Genomic DNA, 21,595 nt, shown 5'->3' on the forward strand with positions numbered 1-21,595 from the left:
CTCTCTCCCTCCTTCCTTCTTTCCCTTCTTCCCTGTCTCCCTTTGCCCTGCTCCACTTGGCAGCCTCCTAGTCTCTTTATTTTTCCAGTTACGCACCACTGTGTAAACGAATTCATATGTGTTTTTCCCCCACCTTTGTACATGTGATGGCATATATGATACCCCAGCTTATATTCTACTTTTTTAAAAAAGATTTCTTTATTTTATGTATATGAGTACAATTATAGCTGTCTTCAGACACACCAGAACAGGGTATCGGATCCCATTACAGATGACTGTGAGCCACCATATGGTTGCTGGGAATTGAACTCAGGACCTCTGGAAGAACAGTCAGTGTTCTTAACCCCTGAGCCACCTTTCCAGCCCTATGAATTATTATTATTATTATTATTATTAATTTTTTTTTTTGGTTTTTCAAGACAGGGTTTCTCTGTGTAGCCTTGGGTGTCCTGGAACTCACTCTGTAGACCAGGCTGGCCTCAAACTCAGAAATCTGCCTGCTTCTGCCTCCCAAGTGCTGGGATTAAAGAGTTCAACAATAATATTTCATGGGAATATTCTCACTTCAGTTCATAAGGCGCTTTCTCCTACTTTCTCTGCACTTTATTATGTATGATAGTTCGCGTGGCTCATCTTCCCAGCAAGTGCCGAGGTTATGAGGAGATTATGAATGAATGAGCTTCCTGTTTGGGGACAGGTGCAGAGAAGGATGAGCTTCCTGGCCTGCGTGTGGGCTCCACCCTCAAGGATGCCCTGAGGAGCCCCAGTTAGCAACCACTGATTGTCAGAGGCACCTGTACCCATGGAGCTCCTCAGCACCTCAGGAGGCTCCCGGACTTCAGGACAGGGATATGCCTAGGCTCTCAAAGACAACTTAGGGACACATCCCATACTTGTCCCGAGGACACAGTTAAGCAAAGCAGCAGCCCGTCTCCATTAAGTGCTCGATTTACCAGCGGTGGTAGGCAGGGCATGGTCTTCTGATGCCTGGGGAAGCTTAGATGGTGGCTTAGGAGAAGCCTTGAGTATGTGCCTCTGCTGAGGAAGAATGGAGGCCTGGGTGCCCGTGGTCAGAGCATCTCTTGGCTTTTTTTCAGGCTATTAAGCAAGGGACCATCAAGTGCAACTTTTCTGGAGTTGCGTTGGGTGACTCCTGGATCTCCCCTGTGGGTAAGTATAGAGTTTTTAGTCATCTCTCTCTTCTAACCCTGACCTTTCCTGTGACTTTGGACTTACTGTGTGACTTTTCTGGAGAAACATGGAAGTCCTCAGAACCAACAGACTGAAGGATTCCATCCATGTCCTGCTTGCTGGGCCAGGGTGTGTATGAATGCTACTACAAGAGCCTAGATGACTCTTGTAAACCTGGGCACTGAAAAGTCCCATACTTACCAAATAAAAATTTAAAAAAAAAAAAATTTTTTTTTTTTTTTGAGACAGGGTCTTTGTATATAGCCCTGGCTGTCCTGCAACTCACTAGATAGAGCAGGCTGGCCTTAAACTCACATGAAATCCTGCTGCCTCTGAAGGGCTGGGATTAAAGGAGTGCTCCACCACACCCAGCCCAGCCAATATTTAAAAATTAGTGTTGTTGATGATAATGATGATGGTAGTAACTGTGTGTGTGCGCGCGCGTGTGTGCATATGTAGAGGTCAGAGGACAACTTGGTGGAGTTGATTCTTTTTTTCTACATTTATGTGGGATCTGAGAGTTTGAGCCATCCTACTGGGTCCCCCAGGCAATCTTTAACACCATATGTTTTAATATTTCTAAGATTGTGTTTAGTGAGGCGGGGAGGTGGGGGGTAGTGGGCTTGGAGTCTAAAGGAAGTATCAAGGTCTTACGTTCTCCCTTTCTCCCTTGATTGCTATATCATCATGGGCCTAGCTATCTGCTGTATAGTTCTGTTTATTTGATTGCCTTGACTATAGTTCAAGGTCCCTCTAAATCATCACAACCACTCTGCTCTGTGGTGGTGACCATGACAAGCCAGAGAGAAACAGCCATCCCTTGGGGCTGTGCTGTTCAGATAAAGAGGAGGACAGCAGAAGTTTCTGGGTTCTTGGAGAAGCATCCATCCATTCACTCCAAGAGCACCCAAGAGATACGTGGGCATGATCGTCTTTGGCACAGCCTCTGCCGGCAGGCTGAGTCCTCTGAAGGGATTTTCCCAGCAAAGGAAATCTACCGCAGGAAATGCTCCCAGCATTCCTGCAGATGATGAAATACACCCCCACACAGGGTGAGTGGCCTCATAAAGAGGAGCCCCAGTTCTGTATGAGTCAGCACAGGGTGGACCGTGTCACCAGCTCCCCTCTCCCCAGCATCCTGATACTAAAAGAGCATCTGCAGTGAACTTTCCTTCCATGGCTGCTGCTGCTGGTGGTGGTGCTGATGGTGCTGGTGCGGATGCTGATGGTGCTGGTGCGGATGCTGATGGTGCTGATGGTGGTTGTGAGGCAAGGTTGGCATCAGGTCTTGCGACTCTGAGGTCTGCACTTTCATAATTCTTTGGGAACACAGACAGGAGTGGCCTATCTTGCACATAATCAGGGTGTGGCTTCAGGCATCACTGATCATCTTGGCCAGATTAACTCTGTCGGGTTCCCTCAACCTCAACACCACAGGCATTTGGAGTAGTCCAGGTTGTTGTTATTGTTGGGAACTATTCTGAGTATTAAGGACTTTTAAAAGGTTTTGTCATGTGTATGTTGGGGGCAGGGGAGCAATATGTGCCAGATGTATGTCTGTGGTATATTACTACATGTGTGCAAGTGCATGTGCCCATGCATGCATTCGCTATCAATTTATTTACCTTTTGTCTTAAAAAAAATTCTTTTGAGATTTTATTTATTTCCATTTCATGTATATGGGTGTTTGCCTATATGTGTGTGTGTGTATATATATACATATATATATACACACACGTACAATGCCTCAGGGGCCAGAAGAAGGCCTCAGTCCTCTGTTACAGGTGAATGTGAACACTTGAGCTGGGTGCTGGGAATCAAACTTGGTCCTTTGGAAAAGCAGCAAGTGCTTTTAACTGCTGAAATACCCCCCAGCTCCCCCACATTATTATTACTATTATTTTAAGATTTATTATATATACAGCATTCTGCCTGCATGTATGCCTGCAGGCCAGAAGAGGGCATCAGATCCCATTACAGATAGTTGTGAGCCACCATGTGGTTGTTGGGATTTGAACTCAGGACCTCTGGAAGAGCTGCTGAGCCACGTCTCCAGTTACCACAGCATTATTTCTTAAGATGGGGTGTTTCCCAAACCTGGATCTATGTTGATAGCCAGTAAGCCCAATAGTCTTCCTGTCTTTGCCCCCCACAGTGCTGGGATTATAGGCACCTGACCTTGTATGTGGGGTTGAGGATTTGAACTCAGATCCTCATGCTTGTGCAGCAAGCACACTTACCTGCTGAGCCATCTCACCAGCCCTCATGTTTGGTTTGGATATTTGTCTGTAGCATCCCCATCCTCTGGTCATGACATGCCAGTAGGATCACTCAATGTGACAAGAAATGTCTTCAGATATTCTTTTGGGGAGTAAATGGCTCCTAGTTGGAGGGTTCTAAGCAGCAGAGTGACGCTCTCAATTGTGTGCAGTCCATGTAGGTCCTTGATATTTTGCTGGCACGTTCCAGTAGCTTGTATCTTACCTGGTGGGGATGTGGTAGCGGTAGCCATAGACTTGCCCCAACAGTTCACAGCTTACTATGTTCCCAGAAGGTAATCGGGTAATCATCTGTCTCTGTCTCTGTCTCTCTCTGGTTTTTTTTTTGTTTGTTTGTTTTGTTTTGTTTTGTTTTGTTTTGTTTTTGAGACAGTGTTTTTCTGTGTAGCCCTGGCCATCCTGGAATTCACTCTCTAGACCAGGGTGGCCTCAGACTCAGATCCGCCTTCCTCTGCCTCCCAAGTGCTGGGATTAAAGGCCTGCACCATTACGCCTGGCTGCCTTACTCATTTTGAAGTCCCCTTGAACCAGTTTGCTTCCCTTAGCACCTTTAGTGGTCTCCCAGTGTGTAGAGTTTGCAGAGGTAGCCACAGGCAGGAGTTAGTCGTGTTAGCTTTCCTACAGTATGGTGGAAGAAGCAAATGCCTCCACTGGAGGAGTGAGTACATTGCAGAGGCAGTGAGGATGGAGAAATCTTTGATGCTGTCAGGAACCTAGAAGGCTGCAGAGACAAGCAAGCCTCCAGGACACACCCGACACCTGGCTGTGCGGTGTATCTGCCCAGGATACCCTGCTAAGCAGAATCAAATCAGGTCAACATGCCACTGGACCTTAGAATTGGCGGGAAGGACATCTTCCAGCCATGGAGATGTCATCCATTTCTGCTTGGATACTAGGGGCCTCTGGAGTATTTACCCTCAAAGTCACTAGCTTTCTTGCTCCTGTCCCTTTGTGCTTTGAAGGAAAGCCATTGTAGGGTAGTCTTTTGGAAAGATGTAGCTAATTTGTATCCATCTGGTTTTCTTTAGATTCAGTGCTGTCCTGGGGGCCTTACCTGTACAGCATGGTAAGTAGGGTGGGTCCTGCCCTCTGTGGTCTCCCTGGGAAACAGCCCCACTGACTTCTCAGAGCTCTGATCTCCTTTGGTCTCTGGGGAGAGTGTATTAGTTATTATTGTTGTGAGCTGACAGGAAGCAACTGAAGGGCAGAAGGATTTGTTTTTACTTACAGTCTGAGAGGGTGTGGTCTGTAGCAGCAGGGATGGGAGGCTGCTTGCTTGTATCTGGGTAGAGCAGGGAGCAGAGAGAGGAATGATGGCCCTCATGGGGCATTCCTTTTCCCTTTATAGTCAGTCTAAGACCCCAGTCAGTGGTTATCCATAGGCACACCTAGAGTCAGACCTCACTGATGCCCTAGGGATGTCTTTTGAAAAATTGTGTGTCTGTGTGTCTGTGTATCTGTGTGTGTCTGTGTTTTGTTGCTGGGAATCAAATCCTCCCTCACACATGCAAAGCAAGCATTCCTGTCTTCTTGAGCTATATCCTTAGCCCCCCCACACACACCTCAAACCTGTGTAGACCAGGATGACCTAAAACTCCTAGCGACCTACCTGCCTCAGTCTCTATTCCAGCCCAATACACAATCTTGAATTCTCTTGTTCTGATACAGCCTTTTATATACCCCTCCCCCAAAGCTGAAAGTTTGTGGTAAATTTTCACGCACCTACACTCTTGATTCATGTAATGGTCTGCTCTGCTTCTCCCATCAATATGTATGTGAGTTGGGGCTGGGAGCTATAACGTGTTGATAGAACACTGCCTAGAATGCACAAGGTCCTTGGTTCAATCCCCAGCACCTTTCTGAGATTTCTGACAACACTCTTCTTAGGTAAACTCCCATTTCTCCCCTCCCCCCCCCCCACCAGCTGCAGTGGTACCAGATTCTCAATTCCTAATCAAGTGGGCTCTTTGTCTTCTGTTTATCTTCCAGTCTCTCCTTGATAATAAAGGCTTGGCTGAGGTGTCTGACATTGCAGAGCAAGTCCTTGATGCTGTAAACAAGGGCTTCTATAAGGAGGCCACTCAGCTGTGGGGGAAGGCAGAAATGATCATTGAAAAGGTAAGGGGCTGAACTGGGGCTATCAAGACATGGCTTTTTCCCAATAAGGTGGGCAAATGGGACCCATGGTTGATGTCAGGATCGGACTTATCCTGCCTCTCCCGAGGATTTAGAACTGCTTGTATGCTGAATGATAAACTTATAGGGTCTCAGCAATCACATAGTGGCCCTTTATAGGGTCACAAAACCTCCGAGGCTTGGAAGACTTATCCCCAATTGAATGTTTGGATTCTGTAAGAAAGACTGGTGGCCCAGCACAGTAGTCCATGAGTGTAATCAGTCTCCCAGCACTTGGGAGGTAGAGTCAGGAGGATCAGAAGTTCGGGGCACTTTAGCTGCGTGGTAAGTTTAAGGTCAGCTTAGGCTGCATGAGACCCTGATTCAAAAACAAAACGACAACAGAAATCCAACAGACAAAAAACATGGCCCAGCGGCTTAGCATGGTACCATATATCTGAAACCTAGCACTTAAAAGAAGCAGCAGGATCAGGAGTTCCAGTTATCTTTGCTAAATACCATGTTTGAGGCCCACCTGCACAAGAGATAACATTGCAAAACACCAGAGATAAGGGACTGCCTTGGGGGTGGGGGGCGGACCGGACACAAAAAACTCTTACCAGGATCCTTGTTAAGTGACATTCTTCCTTGAAATGGAAGGAAAGAGTGAGACAGCCAGGATCACCCTCCATCACTCCAGGGGTCCTTGTATATTGACACACAGGCCCTTGGGTTCCGCCGGTGCCAGGGTTCCGGTGAGCTATGTGCTGCAGGCGCATGGAAGGCCACAGCTGTTGTCTACACCTTCAGAGTGACTTTTTACCAGTCCAGTAAATTTATAAACTCAAGGTCATCCTGGGAAAGCCAAACACTTTCTGTTTTGCAACTTTGGTAGACAGGGAAAGAACCCATCCAAATGCGCTCTTGATTTCAGAACACCGACGGGGTGAACTTCTATAACATCTTAACTAAAAGCACCCCCGAGAACGCTATGGAATCGAGCCTTGAGTTCCTCCGGAGCCCCTTAGGTGAGTGGACCTCGCTGCTGTTGGTCCCTAGCCCAGCCTCTGTGCAGGAAGACCTGTTCTGTCACTAGCATGCCATTTATGTAACAGGATATTCGAACCTTTTAAGTGTAGCTTGCAGTGGCTGTAACTTATATTCACAGAGTTGCACAGTCACCACCACGATCCAGTTTTAGAATATTCCTGTCACTCCAAAAAGATCCCACACATCTGCTTCCATCTACTCTCCTTCCCACTCCCAGCCTGAGGCAAGCACTAAGCCTCTTTCTGTTTCTCTGTTTGGCTTAACATTCTCTATAAATGGAATCCTACAGTAGCTTTTGCTTTTTTTTTTTTTTTTTTTTTTTTTTATGACACGGTTTCTCCGTGTAGCCCTGGCTGTCCTGAAACTGGCTCTGGAGATCACACTGGCCTCCAACTCACAGAGATCCACCTGCCTCTGCCTCCTGAGCTCTAGGATTAAAGGTGTGCACCACCACCACTACCTGGCCCTTGGTCTGTCTTTGTTGCTTACCATACTTAAACTCTTGCTCTTAGCCAACACAGCTAGGAAGCAATGGGAACCTTTAGGTGAGTGAAGGCTTGGGATGATGCCCAGGACCTAGTACACTGTTGAGCACCTGCTCTCCCATTGAGCTGCACCGCAGGGGAAGCAGTTTCTGCCTACTGAAGTGCAGTGTCAGGTCCCTGCAGGGCTGACTGTAGTGATCTCTCAGCTGACCCGGCTTGGCTTTGATTGTAAAATGCCTGAAACCCTCCCCCAGTAAGTAAAAACCACACAAGACCTGCTAAACGCCTCTGGATTCCTCTTCTCAGCTGACTTTGTTTGTTCTGGGTAATCCCAGTGGCCCTAAAGTTCACAGAATGCAGCTATCAGTACTAACAGATCTCTTTTCAACCTGCTTCCGGCCTCCTTCCTCCTCTACATCGATCTAAGTGACACTTTCTCCTTTTCCAGGGAAAAAATCTCTCTCCACTGTGCTGTCTTCCCCTAGCAGCTTGGGGGAAATTGTCTGTGGGGTTCTGACCTAGCCCTTGGACTCACGGTATACCAGTTTGCTTTCAGTTCGTCTCTGTCAGCGCCATGTGAGACACCTACAAGGAGATGCCTTAAGTCAACTCATGAATGGCCCCATCAAAAAGAAGCTCAAAATTATCCCTGAAGATATCTCCTGGGGAGGTATGAAAGTGCCCTAATCAAACGCCGTTTGTAGTAGGGGGGGGGGGGTAGTGTACAGATTCAGAGCCCTTAGTATGCAGAATGGGTTTCCTCGGTGATGATGGTCCATTGTAAGTAAAATGATCTTACCATCTGCAGCAGATGTAGAATCAGCTATGTGGCAAAAGTGATTCAGAATAAGGACCTGGCAGAGAAATAGGTATGAGGAGACTTGGCGTGTGATTGGTTGTGATTGGCTGAAGGTATGGGTGCATGGGGACTATTGCACCCTTTACCTTTGTAACACTTTGAGAAAATAAGAATGGAACATGGTAGTACTTGCCTGGAAATCTCAGTACTGAGAAAGCTGATACAGGAGCATCACAAGTTTGAGGCCCGCCTGGGCAACTTAGCAAAACAGTGTCTCTTAAAAATAAAGGAGTGGGGAGATGCACCGTGATTAAGGGTGCTTGCCATCAAGCCTGGTGTCCTGAATTCAGTCTCTGGGACTCACAGGCTGGGAGGAGGGAACTGACTCCCAGAAGTTATCCTCTGGCCTCTACAAATACACCAAGTGTATTTGTCTCCATCCCCATATCCCCCTCCCACCCCCACTGCCCACCCATGAGTATTTTCAGTAAGTAAATAGAAGTTTTAAAATTGTGATTTTTTAAAAAAGGTTACATATAAGGCCACAGCTGGCCATGTGTGAGATTTCTAGCCAAAGGTCCTTTGTAGGACATCAGACAGTCCATGTGCATAAGCCGGTTTGGGCCAGTTCCCGTGCTGGCCTTTTAAACATGCTGGTGCTAGATATGGTCTGCCATGTGTGTTCTGCCTTGAAGGTCACCATATGGAAATACTTGAGTCTTTGGAGACCAAGTCCAGATAGAAACCCTGGGTAAGTCCCGTGGGGGAACCTTTGAACAAGCAGAGTAGCATTTGTTTGGTTTACATCCAAAATACCCCAGGTCAAGGAGTCCCTTTCTCCCGTGTAGCTGCTGAGGGCTATGTGTGGTTACTCTATCACAATCTGCATTGTACTGGGTTGGCCTGACACTGCTTGCGTTCTAATGCTAGTACTGGTTTCTCAAGACCTGGTTGCCCCAGAGAGAAGAGAGTCTGCATGTAATTTTTTTTAATTAATTAATTTATTTTTATGTGTGTGAGTACACCGTTGCTCTCCTCAGACACCCAGAAGAAGGTGTCACGTCCCGTTACCACTGGTTGTGAGCAACCACGTGGTTGCTAGGAATTGAACTCAAAAGCAGTCAGTGCTCTTAACTGCTGAGCCATCTCTCCAGCCCTAACCAATAGTTCTTAAATCAAGGAACAAGGTGTACACAACCAAAGCTTGTGAACGTGAGGAGCCACCCCTTGGCCTAGACCTAGAAGTATAGAAATTAGCGTTACAATACATCACACACTGACCTAAGTGATACTATGTGACCTTGCCCCCAAGTAATTTGTGATGCTGACAGCCAATAGCTGGGCAGATATCTACCCTCTATGCTATTAGAATCTACGTGACTGTCGATAACCGTGAGTTATTTCTTACTATGTTCCCTCTGGGCTGCTCCTAACTCCAACCCTCAGGGCCACGTTTTCATGACTCACCTAACCCATAGTGGCTTCTCTTCCATTTACCTTCTCCTCCTCTTTGTGGTTCTCCTCCAACACCCACCCCCCCAAGCCTGGGAATCCTAAACCCCACTATGTCTCTTCTCCCCAGCTATTGGCTATAGGCATCTTTATTTACCAATCAGAAATAACTTAGGGGCAAGGTCTCAAAGTCACGTAGGTCTACGTGTGGACTGGGCAACCAGGTCCTGAGGATCCAGTATTAGCATTAGAATCCACGCAGCTGACCCACTACACTATATCCATCACTGGGGTCTCCTTCCTGATTTAGTGTCTTCATGTCTCTGAATCAAATAAAAGGCTTCTGATGCTTCACTGGGCTGGGTATAGCGGCAGACACCTGCAGTTCTCAGCAGGCTGAGGCAGGAGGATCGAGAGGTCAAGGCCTATATGGACTACATAGCAAAATCTTGTCTTTAAATAAATAGCAGGGTCGCTGGGCAGTGGTGGCACATGCCTTCAATCCCAGCACTTAGGAGGCAGAGGCAGGCGGATTCAGATTTCTGAGTTTGAGGCCAGCCTGATCTACAGAGTGAGTTCCAGGACAGCCAGGGCTACATAGAGAAACCCTGTCTCGGAAAACAAAAAAAATAAAAATAAAATAAAGATAGATAGATAGATAGATAGATAGATAGATAGATAGATAGATAGCAGGGTGTACTGGCTGCATGTGTGAACAGGGCATTTGGGGTGCAGAGGTAGGAATATCACAGGAGGATCTAGGTCAGCCTGGGCGAGAGAGGCCTTGTCCAAAGAAAATCAAGTAAGGACTGGAGAGATGACTCATGGTGGATGTTCTTGCTGTTCTTGCAGAGGACCTGAGTTCCATTCCCAGCACCCGCACTGGGTAGCTCACAACCACCTCCAGTTCCGGGGAATCCGATGCCCTCTTCTGGCCTCTGTGGCCACCACATGCATGTGGCACACCTAAATATACACAGGCACACACACACATACACGTAAATAGGGAAATAAATCTTTTTTAAAAACACAAAGAATTAAAACAGATAAGCTGTGTTTGACTCTTGAGTTGCAGTTGGTCGGTCATTCCTGAATTCAAGTCTTAGAGCATCCTCGGCTCACCCAGCCTGTGTTCCTCAGCCTCTGAGTCCTGGTTACTTGAACTTTGTCCAGGCTCCTTTATCTTCCAGGATAGTGATGAAGAAGTGGACATTGCTTCTGTAATATGTATCTAGCCTAGTGCTTGTCAGATAAACAGAGAAGGATAGGTGTCATCCATTTAGACGATGGAACAGGTGGTGGAGCATCAGGAATCTGTGCTGAGTGCTACCTGGCCTGGCACTTGTTAAGTATTTGCCTTTCTTGAAGGCCTGCTCTAAAGTAACTCGGTCTGGTTTGGTTTGTGGTAAGATAGCTCCCTGTCCAGGTTCAGGACAAGGGACATGGCCTTGGTACCACTTAGCACTCTGGCCCAAAGCACAGTTTATTCCCAAGTGGAGCAGCTAAACATTTTCTGGGCCTCTGCCTCTCTGTTTCCTTCCGAGGATTTTAGCTCCTCATTGCACATGGCATGTACCCTCAACACAAGCTCCCCAGCCAGGGGACAATGTGCACTATTTTTATTTCCTTCTTGATGGCCAGTTGGTCCCTCTGTGGAGCATCTGTCATTCAGCATTGCATCCTAGGTGTAGGGGTGAATATAGCTACACCACTCTGGCTCCTGGCTGGTCGAATGGGCACACCTGCCCAGGAGCTATCTGGATTCTCAAATGAAAGACTCACTCGCGAGCACCAGCCAGTTAATTTTAATGTGCCTTGACTCGATCAAAGGCTGGGCAATTCTAATCCTTCCCCCCCCCCCCCCAGCTAGCACACATTTCCCTCCGGTATTCCTGGCTCCTAAGCCTTCCCCTGCTACCCCAGGCCCAATCAGGAAAGTGGCCAGTAGCTGTTGGCTCTTTATTGATGGGTCAAAAACCAGTTGGGGATAAGAACCTTCAGGGTTTGGACACGCAGATTCCAGAATTTGGGGGCTGAATCAATTCAAAGCATTAGAACCAATCCCCAACACCTAGGGACTTTTAGGAACCATAGTTTAGGATGTTTAGGCTGAAAGATGCTTCTTAATCCCAACCTGCCACCTCTTTCTCCTTCACCTTTTGTAGCCCAGGCATCTTACGTCTTCATAAGCATGGAAGGGGATTTCATGAAGCCTGCCATCGACATCGTGGATAGTTTGCTGTTAGCGGGGGTCAATGTGACTGTGTACAATGGACAGCTGGATCTCATTGTGGACACCATGGGTAGGAACCAACTCTGAGGGACACGGGAGCAACCATGGGTCAAGCTAAAAGGAAATGGCCTTGGAAGCATTAGCCTTGGGATTGGTGGGATTAATGCCAGGAGGAATACCATTTCCTGCCACATCCGTCCATTCCTGATTTTGACTCTTGAGCTGTGACGCATGAGAGAATTCTGGGGCTTTCCAATTCTGGGTTACCTGGGTATGTTAAAGAAAAGAATAAATATCTACCCCACCTCCTGCCAAAGTCTTCCTGGCTCTTGGGCAGATACTTACTACTTAACTGAGGGAAAGTTTATTTTTGTGGTGTTACAGAAAATGTTAAACACTAACTTCTACAGCTCTGTTTCCAAGGCCCCAGGAGAATTGGGCCTAAGGAGCTCCGTAGTCTCTCAGTATCCCATGCCTATGATTATAGCTAGCTACTGAAGCTGAGATAGTATGATTACAATCACAAAGCAACAGAGTGAGTTCAAGGCCAGCCTGCAACACTTGAAAGTTAGCAGCAAGACAGTCTCCCCCCCCCCCACCGCCCAAAAAAAAGGCTGAGACATTTAAAAGCTGTGGGTTTTCTTGTCTAGCCCAAGTATTGATGGGAATCTTTTAGGAAGAGGGTGAGTGCCCAGGCCCCACCAAGAACTGCTGTGACACAGTCCCAGTGAGTTTAGTGCACGTTACAGTGGGGAAGCACTGTTTTAAGGCCTAGATTTTTTTTAACCCCCCTCTGTCCTCCACCAAGCCCTTAATACTAATCCTGATCCTTGGGCCCCCTCATTAGGTCAGGAGTCCTGGGTTCAGAAGCTGAAGTGGCCACAGCTGTCCAAATTCAATCAGCTAAAATGGAAGGCCCTGTACACCGATCCTAAGTCTTCAGAAACATCTGCGTTCGTCAAGTCTTATGAGAACCTAGCCTTCTACTGGATCCTGAAGGCGGGTCACATGGTGAGTGCTCTGCCTTCTGTTGTAGATTTAAGGATGCTATGTGGGGAGCCACAGTGTATTGCACATGTCCACTGCCTGGATTGGCCTTCAAAAAAGAGCTTCAGGCTTCTCTCTCTCTCTCTCTCTCTCTCTCTCTCTCTCTCTCTCTCTCTCTCGTTCGTGTGTGTGTGTGTGTGTGTGTGTGTGTGTGTGTTGCATTCTTGCATACACGTGGAGGAGGCCTGGGCTGATGAGGGTGTGGTCTTCATCACTTCTCCACCTTGTTTGTTTATAGGCAGGGTTTCATCACCTAGCTTTGGCTAGCCTGGAACATATATGTCAGGGCTAACCTGATGTAGATCACAAAGATCCACCTGCCTCTGCTGGGATTAAAGGCACATGTCACCACACCTGGCTTGACTTTTACTTATTTTAAAGATTGATTGATTGGTTATCAGTCCTTTGCCTGTATATCTGTATGTACGTCTGTGTAAGGATGTCAGATCCCCTGAAACTGGAGTTACAGACGGTTGTGAGCTGCCATGTGGTGCTGGGAATTGAACCGGGTCCATCTGGAATCGCAGCTAATGCTCTTAACCACTGCACCATCGACTTTGTTTTTGAAATGGGGTCTCACTGAATTTGGAGCTCACCAGTTGAGCTAGGCTGGCTAGCCAGTGAGCTGGGATCTGCCTGTCTCTGCTTCCCCAGCACTGAGATTACAGACGTATACTGCCATGACTGGCTTTTTACAGGTGCTAGGGATCTGGACTCAGGTTCTCAAGCTTTCTGGACGAGCACTTTACCTACTGACTTACCTCCCTAGTCCAGCAGTTCTCAACCTGTGAGTCGAGACCCCGTTGGGGACCAAATAACAGATATTCTGCATATCAGATATTTATATTATGATTCATAACAGTAGCAAAATTACAAAAGTGGCAATAAAGTGATTTTTATGCTTGGGGATCACCCCAACAGGAGGAACTGTATTAAATGGTCACGGCTTTAGTAAGGTTGAGAACAACTGCCTTAGTCTGTGTTTTGAGTTTTTTAATACGATTCTACTACAGGTTGAGCATTGCTGATCCAAAAGCCTAAAATCCAAATTTTTATTAACATTCCCATGACTTTGCAAGGAGAACATTCTTGCTAGATCTCATGTCGTCTGACATAGTCCAGACACAATGTGCTTAAAAACATTGAGTAAAATCACCTTCGACCCATGAGGGCGAGTGATGGTCATCTTGGATCCGGTCTTCAACACTCTGGTGTCACATGCTTCATTTAAGGGTTACTCATCCTGTGTTAGTGCTCCTTTGAGACTTAACATAAACTCCCCCACCCAACCCTGGCAAGACGTGCTGGACTCTCCCTTCTTCATTGTTTTAAATGGATTTGCCCTGTGAGGAGAAGGGAGAATCTGCTTCCCTTGGCTGTGTAAAGATTAATGCCAGAGAGGAGAGCACAGTGTTAGCCTCTCATAATCCCAGCCCAGACCACATAAGAAGACCCCAGCTCAAAACAGAACAGGAATGCTAGCTGCTTTATGAAGTCTAGTCACAGCACACCTGGCACAAGGTGGGAGAGCGTAGCCAAGCAACGGTGATGGCCCAGGGACATGTTTGGAACTTTGAGCACAAAGAGGGACCTACCTCTTCCTTGCCCAGAGTGGGAATGTACTATCGTCTTCTAAGGTTATGTATTGGTTACATAGCTTTCTTTGAGCTGAGATTTCAGAGGCTTTAACCCCAAGTTGCCCCAACTCCCACACCAGACACCCATATGATGAAGGAAATGGGGACAGCGAAAGGCTGAAGGCCCCAAACCCTCATTAACCAAACACCTGGATGGCTCTTAAGCGATAACGATGACAGCTGTGTAGGTGCCCGAAGCCCAGGGTGGGTGAGTGGGGCTGATCCCAGGCTTCATGAAGCCGCAGGTCTCAACAGAGCCCAGGTATATAGAAATGTAAGATAAGATTAGAAGTCAAACATTGACTAATGGTGAATAATAAACTTATTTAAAGACAATTTTTTTGGTATACAAATAATTTTACTCTTTTTTTTGTTTGTTTGTTTGCTTGTTTTTTGAGACAGGGTTTCTCTGTATAGCCTGGGCTGTCCTGATACTCACTCTGTAGACCAGGCTGGCCTCAAACTCAGAAATCCGCCTGCCTCTGCCTCCCAAGTGCTGGGATTAAAGGCGTGCGCCACCACCGCCCGGCAATTTTACTCTTTATTAGAGACTAAAGTAAATTTTTATAGTAATGAGGTTCATATACCTGTATTTTTATATGAAAAATATATTTTGGCTGAATATTTGTTACTCCAGGACAAAGAGGCTCTTCAATATTTTCCAGAGTTTACCTCTTTTTAGTTTTGTAACATTTATTTTCATTTTCTTTTTTTAGTGATGTATTTATTTTTATTTTCTGTGCATTGGTGTTAAGAGCTCTCATAGCCGGGGAAATAGTGTAGTTTAATGGTAAATCTGCCCAATCTAGGCATGCAGCATTCATTTGATACTTATTGACTTGTGTCTTTATTCTATGGACTCCCTATGGGCAAGAGATTTACCGCAACACATTGGTGTTTTGCTTACATGTGGGTCTGTATGAGGGTATCAGATCTGGAACTGGAGTTAGAGTTGTGAGCCGCCATATGGATACTGGGAATTGAACTCAGGACCTCAGGAAGAGTAGCCAAGTGCTCTTAACCACTGAGCCATCTCTCTAGCCCCTTACTTTTATTTTCAGATGTCTATATGAATAGGTACCACATGTGTGTGGGAGCCCATGGAAACCAAAAGAGGGTGTCAAGTTGGCACTACAGGTGAACCACCCAACATGGATGGATCCTAGAAACCCAACTTGGGTCCTCTGAAAGAGCAGCAAGTGCTCTTAACCAGTGAGCCACCTCTGTAGCCCTGCTATTTTGACTTTAACGTATCTGTTCTTACATTTACTTTTACAGAGGTGGGGGTGTGATGAACGCGTGGAGATGGAAAGATAAACTCAGAGCAGTTCACTTCTCTCCCTCTGTCTGGTGGGTCCAGAGGATCACACTCAGGTTGTCAGGCTTGGCCGCAGCTGCTGTCTCTGCTGAGAATGCTGCTTCTCAGGAATAAGAAATGAAAATAGTAAAAAAGAATTAGAGTCATTTAAAAAATGATTGGAAATTACGTCCTGGGCTCTGCTCCTGGGTCTCCAGGCCTAGCCAGCTCAGCTCAGCTCCAGGCATCCTCCTGCTGACACACAGCCTCCATTAGGAAGGGAGCAAGGGCTAGAGTGTGTGACTCGGTGGTAAAGCACTTGCCTAATGTATGTGAGGCCCAGGTTTGATTCCCAGCACTGCTAAAGAGAGAGGAAGGAAGAAGGGAAGGGGTGAGGGGAGCACGGAAAGAGACAGAGTGGCAAAATCAACAGATGATCCCAAGTGGGGATAGAAGACTAAATGCCAACTTCTTCAGGCCCCAATGCCCTGGGAGCCCAGAAATTTGGTCCAGCAAAGAGGCCCTTCCTTTACAGTCAGCTGTCACCAATCTTTCTGGATCTTCCCTTGGAAGGAGCATGTCAGTCACCCTTGACCTTACCCAATCATTTCATCAGGAGAACTTTTTGCTTCCAGGTTCCTTCTGACCAAGGGGAGATGGCTCTGAAGATGATGAGACTGGTGACTGAGCAGGAGTAGCTGAGCTGGCTGGCCCTGGAGTCACTAGAGCAGAGCCCAGGATGCAGGTGCTAAATGTCTATCCCCGGGGCTTTTCTTGGCTGTACCATGGGATGTGACTCTGGGAGTACCTGCCATCTCCTGCACCAAAGGACTGTGGGCTTCCGTGTCTACTTAGAAATCAGTTCTACTTCGTAAAGAGTATTTAATCAAAGTGAAGGATTGCAATCGATTGGCCTCTTAGTACAAAAGCAATTGATAACGCATGTAAATCACAGCACTTGAGAGGTAGAAACAAGAGGGTCAGAGGTTCAGGGGCATCCTCAGCTACATTGCAAGTTCAAAAGCAGCCTGCACCAAATGAGAAGTCCCAAAAAAAAGTATTAAAAAAAAAAAAAAAAAAAGCAAGTGACATAATTTATATAGACAAAAACAGTGAGAGAGACAAAGAAAAGAAAATACTAAAACCCACTGAGCTACCAACGAGGCGTCTGTGACTACGGGTCTTTTATTTGCTACATATATATTTTTACAAAGATGAAATGCATATTGTATGTCATTTTACTGTCTGCCTTGTTCCCATATCAACATGACCTGCACTTCTTTTCCCATCAATAAATATGCCGTGATATTTTTAATGACCGCTGAAAATTGTCATTCTGTGATCGTCTCAGCGTTTATTCAGCAAATTCCCAATTGGTTCCCCGAGTGTTTCCAGTTCTTCCCGATTGTAGAGAGCCCTCTGATGAGTCGTCCAACTAGTTAATAGTTGTATGCACACTCCCATTTCTGTCTGGTAAACTCATGGAAGGATAAATGTCTAGTCAAAAGATTTCCACATTTCCTTAAAATTAAGATGGTAAGCTCTGAGCCTAATGTTTAAGCCACAGCTTGCGGTGTGAATAAGTGATCCGGTAGCTTCCAAAACAATCTCGGACAGCAAACCCCAGCTCTGCATGCAGAAGAAGGTTTCCTCACAGATTACAGCAGCGTTATCTAAGTTCCCTGGACCAAGACACATCTCCTTTGGGGTCACTGTTCTCCTGTCTCTTGTCCCCCTTTAGAGAGACCATTCCTTGTTACCTTAGAAGCCTGTGCTGGATCAACCTGTACCTTCCTTTTCTCCCACTGTGTTTGCTTTGCCTCCCTAGAGTCCCTGGCTTAGGCCCTTACTGTGTCTTCTTTTCTCCCCAAGGGCCTATCCCACACTTAAACCTGTGTATTATCTTTTTGTTGTTATTGTTGTTTGAATTTCTTTTAGTCAGGAGAGATGGCTCAGCAGTTAAAAACATGTATTACTACTCTTCTGAAAGGACCAGAGTTCAATTCCCAGCATCTTTACCAGGACTGCTCACAGCTGCCTATAACTCCAGCTCCAAAGGATCTACACTCTCTGGCCTCTGTGCGTACCCACACACATGGGCATTTATGTCTACATGTGTTTAAAAATAAGGTAATGTGTTAGAATAAAATAAGGTGTTGGCACACTCCGTTTTGTTTTGTTTTGTTTTGTTTTGTTTTGTTTTGTTTTTCGAGACAGGGTTTCTCTGTGTAGCCGTGGGCTGTCCTGGAACTCACTCTGTAGACCAGGCTGGCCTTGAACTCAGAAATCCGCCTACTTCTGCCTCCCAAGTGCTGGGATTAAAGGGATATGCCATCACCATCCAGCTAAAATTAGTCTTTTTTTTTTTTTTAATATTTATTTATTTTATGTATGTGAGTACACTGTTGCTCCCTTCAGATACACCAGAAGAGGGCACTGCATCCATTACAGATGGTTATGAGTCACCATATGGTTGCTGGGAATTGAACTCAGGAACTCTGGAAGAGCAATCAGTGGTCTTAACTGCTGAGCCATCTCTCCAACCCCTAAAATAAGTCTTTTTTAAAAATTAAAACCAAGCCGGGCAGTGGTGGCGCACACCTTTAATCCCAGCACTTGGGAGACAGAGGCAGGCGGATTTCTGAGTTTGAGGCCAGCCTGGTCTACAGAGTGAGTTCCAGGACAGTCAGGGCTGCACAGAGAAACCCTGTCTCAAAAAAAAAAAAAAAAAAAAAAAAAAAAAAAAAATTAAAACCAAAACCGAATCTTTAAACTCTACTTTGCTGGAAGGAAGGAAGGAAGGAGGAAGAGAGAGAAGAAAACCAAAAAGGCAAGCATGTAACCCTTCTTGGGTCTTATTCATCTCTCTGGTGAATCCAGAAAGCATTGAAAGACACATTGGAGGTCTTTTCCTAGGGGTGTACTTTAGCATACAAGTGTCTGTTTGACATGGGGAAACCCTGGGCCCAATCTCGTGTCCAAAAAAATAAAAGTACATTGGTTGGAAGGACACATTACACTGAACACTAGGAAAGGTCATATAGGCAGATGCTAATGAACTTGGTAACTTCAAGCCCTTTTTGGCTCTTCCATCCCTGCCTAAGGAGGTGAATCTCTTGCCCTGGGTCCTGTGCTTAATTCCTGAAGTTGTTAGTGACAGCCCCCCATTCCTGCTTGCTGTAGTTTGAATGCCCACCTTCAAAGCCAGTGTTGCAAAGTCATTCTTCTGTGACAGTCTTGGGGGTGGGCCTTAAGAAGTGATGAGAATGTTTCTGTCAAGAATGTGTCAATGCCACTGATGGTTTAGTTATCATAGGAGCTTAGCGTCTTTGTTGTGAATACGAGAAGAAACTGTTACTCAACTCTCCAGTCTGGTATTCTGTTACAGCATAAGACACTGCTCTGTTAAATTGGCTCCTACACCAAATGCCTTCATAGGGAATTCCCAGAGATCCACTGACTGAAGAAGGCAACTCACAGGCTTGGTTTACACATCCCCTGAAGATCCAACAGCCCTGAAAGATGGCCATTCTTCCAGGGGGTAGAACCTGGAATTGTGTGCCAGCTCCACATCATTAGAAAGGACATGGGTAGTGGAATGGACCAGGACCAAATCCTTGTTTGACTGGATATCCCAGACCCTGGAAGACTCATAACTGCAACACCAATGACAAAATCTGAGGAGGATGTGGGAGGGAAGCGTGAGTGTAGATGTCCTGGACTCCATGTGAATTCCCATCCACAGGTAAAGAAAGATTTTAATGATGGAGTGTGTAGCATGACCCATACCCTTGCCTTACAGCAGTCTCTTGCAGGCACTCCTGCAGATGGATGGCTCATGAATATGTGACAGTGGAGGTTATTCGTGGGCTCACCTGTGTGGACTTGCCACTCAGCAAGGCTGGCCTGACTACAGCCACTGCTGGGGACCTCATCTGACAGCAGCAATCTGTAATGTCCCACCATTGCCTGGGGTTCAGCCAGCTGCCTAGGGTGAGGTTGATTACCTCGGACCGCCTTCATTATGGACGAGGCCATACTTTATTCTGTCTGGAGTAAACACTTGCTCTGGATGTATGTTCGCCTTCCCTGGTCACAGCCCGTCTGCCAGAACTACCATCTGTGAACTTAGTGAACGCTCATGCCCAGCCCAGCCATGCATAGCAGAAGAAATGTCACCATGCATTCTATCAGGATTGGTTATTTGTCATTGTTGTGACAAGGCTCACAGCTTGAGGGTACAGTCTATCATAGCAGGGAAGACACGGTGGTAGGAGTATGAGGTCTCTGGTCACATAGTCACATGGCCACAGTTGGGAATCAGAGAGAGAGAAAGAGAGATGCTGGTGCTCCTCTGGCTTCTTTTTATTCAGTCCGAGGACCTCAGTTATTGAAGGTGGCATTCACACTCAGAGTGGGTCTTACCTCCTCAGTTAAACCTCTCTGGAAAAACCCTTATACACGTTCCCAGAAGTATGTTTCCACGGTCACTCCCAATCTTCTCAAGTTGGCAGTCAAGGTTAACCACCAGCATTTCCCCATGGAACTTATTCTCAGTGTGTTCTTTATCACCCAGAAGCAACTGCCTTGGCAGATGGTTGAATGGGTCTTCAAAACATTTGGTCCCAGCACCAGTGAGGTGGGGATGCTTGGCAGAGCTGCAGTGTTATCTGTCCTCCAGTATGTTGTGTGTGCTCTGTGTTCTGTGAGTGAGCATCTATGCTTCTTTCACCGTCAGGATACAGGAGGCTAGCCATCAAAGGATCAAAACAAACATGATCATGAGCCCCCAGTTAGTAGTGGTTTTCACTTCCTACTTCTGCAGCTGGAGCCGTACTGGTCTGGAGGTCCTGGTTCCAGTGGGAGAAATGTTTTCCCTGTTGAACTGGTACGTGAAGCTGCCATCTGGTTTCTTTGGACTCTACTGCACCAGCAGGCAAAGGACCAGCTGAGGTGGCTGATCTGACTGTGCAGAGCATTATGGGTAAAATCAGGATGCTGTTATACAACACAGGTGAGGAAGAAGCACGCAGAAAAGCCTTTGGGCCATATTATCTGAGTAAGGTCAATAAGGCTTTGTGTGTGTGTGTGTGTGTGTGTGTGTGTGTGTGTGTGTGTGTGTGTGTGTTCACATGTAGTCTGTAGTTTCTTTCCATGCACAGAGCTCATGGATTCTACTTTATGCTTAGATTCATGTTTTTCTTCCTTTTCCCTCTTTTTTTACTATTGTCCTTTCCTGACTGCTTACACTGCATACTTCAATCTCTGGGTCTGAAACAGTAGCCTTATCAAGACTGGCTGGCCATCTCCCATACCGTCTAGGTCAAGACCTGCATATGAACATATGGTCATATGAACACGCATGCACGCGCCACACAACACACACACAAACATGTAACACTTCTCCATTTCAATCCTGATTATATGTTTATTTAAACTTAATTATTTTAATGTATCCCAAATCCCTTACAGTTAGAATCTGGATATTTGAAATATTTTTAAGCAACAACTTGATAGACATAGGGAGTTCTTTCTCCCCTTTTTGGGGTGTTTGGGGGTGCTGGGGAGAGAGCCTGGGGCATCATGTATAGGTGACAAACATTCATCTTTGAACTGCATTCTTTGGTTCACATTTTCCCTCTTATTGGCATCTGATGTTGACTACAAATGTGGAAACAGTAAATTTACTAACTTGTACCACAGACCTCCTCAAGCTCGTAAACTAGTAACTTCAGATGGTTACTTTAGTGGTTCTAGTTTTTAATGGTGAGCATTGGTTTATATTTAGTTTCATTTTTAAGACCCATGTCTCATGCATCCCAGGCTGGCCTTGAAAGCATCGGGAGCTGAGCTTTGAATCCTCAGAAAACACATTAAAAAAAAAAAAAAAAACTGGGTGGGGCTAGAGAGATGGCTCAGCAGTTAAGAGCACTGACTGCTCTTCCAAAGGTCCTGAGTTCAATTCCCAGCAACCCATCTGTAATGAGATCCGATGCCCTCTTCTGGTGTG

At 46.2% G+C, this 21,595-nt stretch overlaps 1 protein-coding gene across 1 annotated transcript in view; it reads left to right on the forward strand.

Moving 5' to 3' along the window:
- The window catches only part of Scpep1 (serine carboxypeptidase 1), a 28,931-nt gene extending 12,031 nt beyond the window's left edge, over positions 1–16,900 (forward strand). The window contains exons 6-13 of the mRNA XM_034507394.2: positions 1,098–1,170; positions 4,499–4,536; positions 5,460–5,588; positions 6,520–6,613; positions 7,677–7,790; positions 11,537–11,674; positions 12,452–12,615; positions 16,221–16,900. Coding sequence (XP_034363285.1) covers positions 1,098–1,170; positions 4,499–4,536; positions 5,460–5,588; positions 6,520–6,613; positions 7,677–7,790; positions 11,537–11,674; positions 12,452–12,615; positions 16,221–16,283 — 813 coding nt within the window. The 3' untranslated portion in view covers positions 16,284–16,900. The remainder of the gene's footprint in view (positions 1–1,097; positions 1,171–4,498; positions 4,537–5,459; positions 5,589–6,519; positions 6,614–7,676; positions 7,791–11,536; positions 11,675–12,451; positions 12,616–16,220) is intronic.
- Positions 16,901–21,595: the final 4,695 nt, after the last annotated feature.

The sequence above is a fragment of the Arvicanthis niloticus genome, chromosome 6 (assembly GCF_011762505.2).
Source record: "Arvicanthis niloticus isolate mArvNil1 chromosome 6, mArvNil1.pat.X, whole genome shotgun sequence".
Classification (NCBI taxonomy): domain Eukaryota; kingdom Metazoa; phylum Chordata; class Mammalia; order Rodentia; family Muridae; genus Arvicanthis; species Arvicanthis niloticus.